The 8121-nt window shown below is 47.4% G+C and overlaps 1 protein-coding gene across 1 annotated transcript; it reads right to left on the bottom strand.

The window, feature by feature from the left end:
- Positions 1–1102: 1102 nt before the first annotated feature.
- LOC130482686 (neurophysin 1-like) lies at positions 1103–6113 on the bottom strand. Its single transcript, XM_056855500.1, has 3 exons — positions 5955–6113; positions 2248–2452; positions 1103–1140 (listed from the first exon to the last, which is right to left on the bottom strand). The coding sequence occupies exons 1-3, from the start codon at positions 6072–6074 to the stop codon at positions 1103–1105; spliced, it is 363 nt and encodes a 120-aa protein (XP_056711478.1). The 5' UTR covers positions 6075–6113.
- Between the last annotated feature and the right edge of the window lie 2008 nt (positions 6114–8121).

The raw sequence follows: 8121 nt of genomic DNA, 5'->3' as shown, positions 1-8121 counted from the left end.
ATTATAAAAATCCTATCAATGTCAACCATCAGAAAGGGCTAAAATTTCAGAAAGGATTGTGGAAAAACAAATGCTTCCTCCAGTAGCTCCAGTAGATGGCATTCCTGGCACATTGGATGAAGGTGGGGGGAAAGGTGACTTTGCATAGTTCTTTTATACTTTTTTTCAAACAGTACGCTCTCCGCTTTTCACGACTGGCTTCGAGGATTAACTCGAAGTGCAAGGAATTCGGTGTGATGAAACAGAAAACGGGGCAAAAGCAATATATCGCAGGTTCCGTTCGCACAGCAAAATCAAAATGGAGCGCCCAATACTGCCTTATACCGAACCAAGGGTCTGGTTCAGTATAAGGCAGCTTCATGTGTTTTAGGGGAAGGGCTGTGGCTCAATGGTAGAACATCTGCTTGGCATGCAGAAGGTCCCAGGTTCAATCCCCAGCATCTCCAGTTAAAGGGACTAGGTAAATAGGTGATGTGAAAGACCTCTACCCAAGACCCATCTAGCCTCTGCTTAAAAACCTCCAGGGAAGGAGAGCCCACCACCTCCCGAGGAAGCCTGTTCCACTGAGGAACCGCTCTAGCTTTCAGAAAGTTCTTCCAAATGTTTCACCGGAAACTCTTTTGATTTAATTTCAACCCGTTGGTTCTGGTCCGACCTTCTGGGGCAACAGAAAACAACTCGGCACCATCCTCTCTATGACAGCTCTTCAAGTATTTGAAGATGGTTATCCCATCACCTCTCAGTCTTCTCTTCAGGCTAAACATACCCAGCTCCTTCAACCTTTCTTCATAGGACTTGGTCTCCAGACCCCTCACAATCTTCGTTGCCCTCCTCTGGACATGTCCCAGCTTGTCTACATGTCCTTCCCATTTCATTAACCCAATGAGCACTGACAGACACAGCAAACCTACTAATCGCTTTATTGCAAAGCCAAAAGAATGCAAATGCTAGAATTCTTTTTAGTGTTGTTGCTGCACCAGCTTTATTTCACACGGGGTTCCCCCCCCCCCATACTGGCTTCCAACACACACTGGGGCATTGCTGGCCCACAAGTTCATAACCTAAACACGCTTTCCCTTTTTCCTCTTGCCTCGATATCTTCTCATTCTTGATCACACATAGAGTCCAACATACAGCCCTCTGAAACGAGAAGGAGACACATCAAAGAAACCAAACTAAGCCATGTTGCATGTGACAAAGTTTTATTTCTTGGAAACTGAGGGTGCACTAGGCCAGGAGTCCCCAATGTGGTGCCCACCGACACTTTTTCTGGCACCTGGGAGGTGTTTTTAGGAAGTGGGTGGGGCCAAGTAGGCCTTTTGCCCAGCATGGCTTCTGATTGACGATTGGAGATTTGATTGGCTGTGCAGATTTTTTTAAATGTTGCTTTGGCAGCAGCTGCCACCACAGCACAAGGATCTACTCTGTGTACTGAAGTCAAGCTGTGGAAATAATTTTGTGGCTGGCCCCACATCCTGCAGCAGCCAGTTTGTTGCTATGCCCACCATGCCATGTCAGAATTCCAGATGTGCCCGCAGGCTCAAAAAGGTTGAGGACCCTTGCACTAGACAATGGCCAAAAGCAACCACAGAGGCAAACTTGAACAGACATGAAGCTGCCTTATACTGAATCAGACTCTTGGTCCATCACGATCAGTATTGTCTACTCAGACTGGCAGCAGCTCTCCATAGTCTCAGGCAGAGATCTTTCCAGTTAGCTACTGCCAGATTGTTTAACTGGAGATGCCAGGGATTGAACCCTGGACCTTCTGCATGTCATGCAGATGCTCTGCCACTGAGCCACAGCCCCTTCCCAGAGGCAAAACTACCTGGTCTAAGATAATATCTCTTGCAAAGAAAACGTAGTGGTGGTGGAGGAAAATGCCGTCGAGTCAAAATTGACTTATGGGACCTCTTAAGGTTTTCAAGGCAAGAGACGAACAATTGCCTGCCTCAGCTTAGCGACCCTGAAGTTCCTTGGTGGTCTCCCATCTAAGTGCTAACCAGGGCCAACCCTGCTTAGCTTCGGAGAGCTGATGAGATCGGGCTAGCCTGGGCCATCCAAGTCAAGACAAAAGAAGACATATACTTTAAAAAAAAGCACATATCTCTCCAAGTCATGCATAGCTCAGCCCATTTTTAACAGTGGGTGCCATGAGTTAAATCAGCAGCAACTAGCAAAATAAATGTGCCGACTGGGGGTTGAGGGGATGGTTCGGAAAAGGGCACCCGAGAACGTCCTCCTCACCGTGGCTGCAGCAGATCCCCGATGAGGCACAGGTTCCTCCGTTGTTTCCGCACGCCTTCTTTCCAGACTCACAAGGGGTCGGGAGGAAGTTTTCTTCCTGGCATCTCAGAGTCTCTGCAGTGCCAAAGAAGCAGCCCAGGTCTTCTCCACAGCAGATGTTGGGGCCAAAGCAGTGCCCTCTGTTTCTGGGCCCGCAGGAGATGCACTGGGTGGGGGAGAACACAGAAGGGGGAGACGTACCATAGAATCATAGAGTTGGAAGGGACCACCAGGGTCATCTAGTCCAACTCCCTACACAATGCAGGAAATTCACAACTACCCCCCCTCACCCCCAGTGACTCCTACTCCATGCCCAGAAGGTGGCCAAGATGCCCTCCCTCTCATCATCTGCCTAAGGTGATAGAATCAGCATTGCTGACAGATGGCCATCTAGCCTCTGCTTAAAAACCTCCAGGGTAGGAGAGCTCACCACCTCCCGAGGAAGCCTGTTCCACTGAGGAACCACTCTAACTGTTAGAAAATTCTTCCTAATGTCTACCCTTACCAATCAATTAGTAATAATTAACACTGATTTAAAAAAATGGTTTCAGGGTTCATAAGTCTGGTCTTTCCTTTCACCTCTTCACACTAGACCTTTGGGTCCCAACCAATTTTCAGTAGGAAGTTCTAGGCCACTCGTATCTGAATGGGATCTTCCTTCACCCTGGGCTCGATCCATTAGAACCATGCTTGGTTGGAGGAGATGTACGGAGGCTACTGTGATGTTTTTGGCCACTCTACACCTTTAATCCAGGCCAGTATTTTCAACTGCCCTAGTAAAGTCTCAGAAGCTAAGTAGGGTCAGCCCTGGTTAGTACTTGGATGGGAGACCAAGGAAGGAAGTCCAGGGTCACGACACAGAGGCAGGCGGTGGCTAACCACCTCCATTTGTCTCTTGCCTTTAAAACCCCATCAGGGGTCGCCACTGGAAGAAGAGTTGTTTTTTATATGCCAACTGTCTCTACTACTTAAAGAAGAATCAAATCAGCTTACAATCTCCTTCCCTTCCCCACAACAGACACTGTGAGAGAGTGTGACTAGCCCAAGGTCACCCAGCAGGCTTCATGTGGAGGAGTGGGGAAACAAATTCAGTTCACCAGATTAGCCTCCGCCGCTCATGTGGAGGACTGGGGAATCAAACCTGGTTCTCCAGATCAGTGTCCAGCACTCCAAACCACTGCTCTTAACCACTACACCATGCTTGGCTGCCACTTGTTGGCACTTTCTACCACCACTGGTTGACTCCAGGACTGGTGCAGCCAGAAACGGGGCGAAAGGGAGTTATTGTCAATGCAGCTCCACACAGAGGAGGAACCTGTGTTATTAAACTGTGCTCGTATTTAAGACTATGCTGCCTCCTTATTCAGATGCCTAGCATTAAGACAGAGCAAGTACCAGTGGGGGAAACTGTAACCTTACTGATCATTTGGTGCAAGAACATCTGACAATCTCCACTAGTATCTTTTCCAGATATCATCCTTCCTATTTCATTTGGGATATATTGGAATAGCCCTGACCTAGATGGCCCAGGCTAGCTTGATCTTGTCAGATCTCAGAAGCTAAGCAGGGTTGGCCCTGGTTAGTACTTGGATGGGATACCACCAAGGAAGTCCAGGGCTGCTATGCAGAGGCCGGCAATGGCAAACCAAGTCTGCTTATCTCTTGCCTTGAAAACCCTACAGAATCGCCATAGGTCAGCTGTGACTTGACAGCACTTTCCACTCCCACACTGGAATAACACATGTGTTCACCTTAAACTCTGAGGGCCATGAGACATCCTGCAGCTCAGTATTAATTGGACCCACAAAAATTACTAGCCTGCAGTCATCTGTGTTCTAAAAAAAACGTAATTCTGAACTTCCCCACCTGATGCAGTTCTTCCTTGTCATGGGTTGACAAGACGTTTGTCTGCTGAAGTCCCTCCACTCCCCAAACCTTGGCCTCTTCAGGCTCCGCGCCCAAGTCTCCCAGAATTTCCCAACCTGGAGTTTGCAACCCTACTCTCAAGTGTTGGACTATATACAACTCACTACTTTCCCCTCCAGAGCCAACGTGGTGTAGTGGTTAGGAGTGGTGGACTCTAATCTGGAGAACCAGGTTTGATTCCCCACTCCTCCACATGAAGCCTGCTGGGTAGGGTTGCCAACTGCCAGGTAGTGGAAGGAAAAAAGGCACCACTGTACTGATATCAAAGGATAAGGAACTTAGTACAGGAGCGAAACATACAACTATGTGCAAAAGTGCAAATTTTATGCTACAATAAATATCACAACTTACAAGGTGTCTATACATACATTACACCAACAATGAAAACATACGTGGCTATATACAAAATAATCAAGTACAGAGTCCAAATATATGGAATCTCTTTTCTCAAGAATATATCTTTCTTGATAGAAAATAAGCCTCCAAACGTGAGGAATCCAAAGAGAGACTTGACCATGAGGAGACGATTGCTACACTTTTAGTCTTACCCTTGATGGGATGCTGTTGACTATTACCCCGTTGGGGAAATGAAGCAAACTTGGCTGGTGAATACCTTACCCATTATGGGAATTTATTCATACAAATGACTATACAGAGATTCTTGAAGGACTGATGAAGAGTTGCCCCTTGGAACTCGAAACGATCGTCTCCTCATGGTCAAGTCTCTCTTTGGATTCCTCACGTTTGGAGGCTTATTTTCTATCAAGAAAGATATATTCTTGAGAAAAGAGATTCCATATATTTGGACTCTGTACTTGATTATTTTGTATGTAGCCACTTGTTTGTATTCATTGTTGGTGTAATGTATGTACAGACACCTTGTAAGTTGTGATATTAGCTGCCAGGTAGTGGCAGGAGATCTCCTGCTAATTCAACTGATCTCCAGCCAATAGAGATCAGATCACCTGGAGAAAAATGGCCGCTTTGGCAACTGAACTCTATGGCATTGAAGTCCCTCCCCTCCCCAAACCCCGCCCTCTTCAGGCTCCGCCCCCAAAATCTCCCACCAGTTGCAAAGAGGGATCTGGCAACCCTACTGCTGGGTAACCTTGGGCCAGTCACAGTTCTCTCCCGACTCTCTCAGCCCCACCTACTTCACAAGGTGCCTGTTGTGGCGAGAGGAAGAGAAGGCAATTGTAAGCCGGTTTGAGTCTCCTCAAAGATAGAGAAAATTAGGATATAAAAACCAACTTCTTCTTCTACCCACCTCATTTGTTTGCCATGAACGCATGAACACATGAAGCTGCCTTCTACTGCCTTGGTCCATCAAAGTCAGTATTGTCTGCTCAGACCGGCAGCGGCTCTCCAGGGTCTCAGGCTGAGGTCTTTCACATCACCTACTTGCCTAGTCCCTTTAACTGGCGATGCCGGGGATTGAACCTGGGACCTTCTGCATGCCAAGCACATGCTGTACCACTGAGCCACAGCCCCACTCCAGGGCTCTCCAGGGTCTCAGGCAGAGGTCTTTCACATCACCTACTTGCCTAGTCCCTTTAACTGGCGATGCCGGGGATTGAACCTGGGACCTTCTGCATGCCAAGCAGATGCTCTACCACTGACCCATGGCCCCTCCCCCAGCAGACTAGCAGCTTCATAGGAAGACATTGAACGTTTCCTGTCAGTCAAGCCAAATCGACCACATCTGATATAAACTCATGGTCTTCTATCCCCCCACGACCTACCTTCCGGACTTCCACATCCAGGGTGGAACGCTTCCCTCCAATGGGGCAGTTCTGGATGTAGCAGGCCGAAGAGAGAGCCAGGAAGCAAAACACGCAGAAGGCCAGCGTGTTATAAGACATGGTCCCAGATGATGCCAGTTGGTTCTTTTGGGAGCAACGATGGAACGGACCTTCAGCGTTTTGCCTCCATGGTCACAGCTATATATACTGGTTGAGAGGCCTGCTTAGCCATACCATTATTCTCATTACTCATTTCTCTTAAAAAACACAAGGTATTGCTTTTCACGCCATAAGACCTCATCTAATTATCCAAGGTTGAGGATGTGAGGTCAGTCAGCTATGGGTGATTTTCTCTCTTCTTTCCCCCAAAACTTCACAGAAGATGTATAAAAGGCTAAGAATTCTCCTTAATTGAAAGAGACTTTGATGTCACCAGAATTTGATGTGGGAGAATATGACCTGTTTGGGCATTCTGGAAATTGGTGGTAGAGGAGGGGGTTTAGTGTGCATCTACACCAGTGTGGTGTAGTGATTAAGAGCGGTGGTTTGGAGCGGTGGCCTTTGATCTGGAGAACCGGGTTTGATTCCCCACTTCTCCTTATGAGCAGCAGACTCTAGTCTGGTGAACTGGGTTGGTTTCCCCATGCCTCCACATGAAGCCTCCTGGGTGACCTTGGGCTAGTCACACCTTGCTTAGAGCTCTCTCAGCCTCACAGGGTGTCTGTTATGGGGGGAGGAAGGGAAGGTGATGGTAAGCCAGGTTGATTCTTCCTTAAGTGGTGGAGAAAGTCATCTTATAAAAAACAACTCTCCTCCTCCTCCTCCTCCTCCTCCTCCTTCATCTGTTTGTTCTGGTCAGGAACATAATCCTCAGTTTGAAGCTGCTGAAGAGCAGAGTTCCTGTGGAGAACATCTGTCTGCTCATTAGTTTTACAGGCTAGCCCAAAGGCATCTCCATCATCTTTTGGCATCATCATGGAATACGGAAACCAGTTGCAGGTCATTCTGCCAGGGGCTTAACAAGTGAAACTGTTGGCCATCGGGCGCCTTTCCTGGTTGTGATCACCCCCTTTCCATCGGGTTTTCCGGCCAGGAGACGGCACCCTGGGGAAACAGATGACCTGTTTCATCTTAGATAGTGAGGGAAAGGGACTTTTAGGAAGGGGTGACCAGTCTGTCTCCACAAGTTCCCATGTGTGTCTGTGTGAAGTGCCATCAAGTCGCTTCCGACTCATGGTGACCCTATGAATTAATGTTTTCCAAAATGTCCTGTCTTTGACAGCCTTGCTCAGTTCTTGCAAACTGAGGGCTGTGGCTTCCTTTATAGAGTCAATCCAACTCTTGTTGGGTCTTCCTCTTTTCCTGCTGCCTTCAGCTTTTCCTAGCATGAACCTACAAGTTATTGGAACCTACAAGTTCCAATAACCAACCTCAAAAACCCCATGCTGAAGAAACATCAGGGCTGCATTTGTGCTGAAGCTACTCCAATTTATTTTGATTTGATTTGATTTATATTCCGCCCTTTCCCAACAAACTTAGGCCCATGTCCCAAAGATCAGCAAAACTCTGTGCAGTGCACCCCCTCAGGCCTGTTATCATGGGATTGTCAAGCAAGTGGGACCAGTCCTATGCCTAGCACAGGAGGCTGCTATATCGTTTCAGAGGGTAGCCATGTTGGACTGGAGTCAAACAGTTAAATTTGACTCCTGTAGCACCTTAGAGACCAACAAGAGTTTGGGGGTATACGTTTTGGAGATATGGTATCTGATGAAGGGAGATTTGACTCTCCAAAGAGTATACCCCGAAAATCTTGTTCGTCTCTAAGGTGTTACTGGACTCAAGTCGAACTGGTGAAGCTCCATGTGGACATCCAAGCAACTGAAATTTAGAGAAGGTTGGGAGAGAATTAATGCTTTCTTCTCTCCTGTTACAAATACAGTGGTTAAAGTAAACGGGTAACATCAACTACTAATGACACCAGACAGGCATAAAACCTGTAGTGCTAAATCTGGCACCCCCTGCCCCGCCTGATCTTGGATCCAATAAGCTCATCCGCCTCTCTTAGAAACTTTACAAGTTTAGATAAGGGCATGAAATTCTTGATAATGTGGAAATTGGCTTTATATCATAACCCGTCCCACCTTTGGCTTCGCTAATTCACCATCAG

The sequence above is a fragment of the Euleptes europaea genome, chromosome 9 (assembly GCF_029931775.1).
Source record: "Euleptes europaea isolate rEulEur1 chromosome 9, rEulEur1.hap1, whole genome shotgun sequence".
NCBI classification, from domain to species: domain Eukaryota; kingdom Metazoa; phylum Chordata; class Lepidosauria; order Squamata; family Sphaerodactylidae; genus Euleptes; species Euleptes europaea.
Note: the sequence above shows the minus strand (reverse complement) of the source record. Positions and strands in the feature narration are given on the sequence as shown.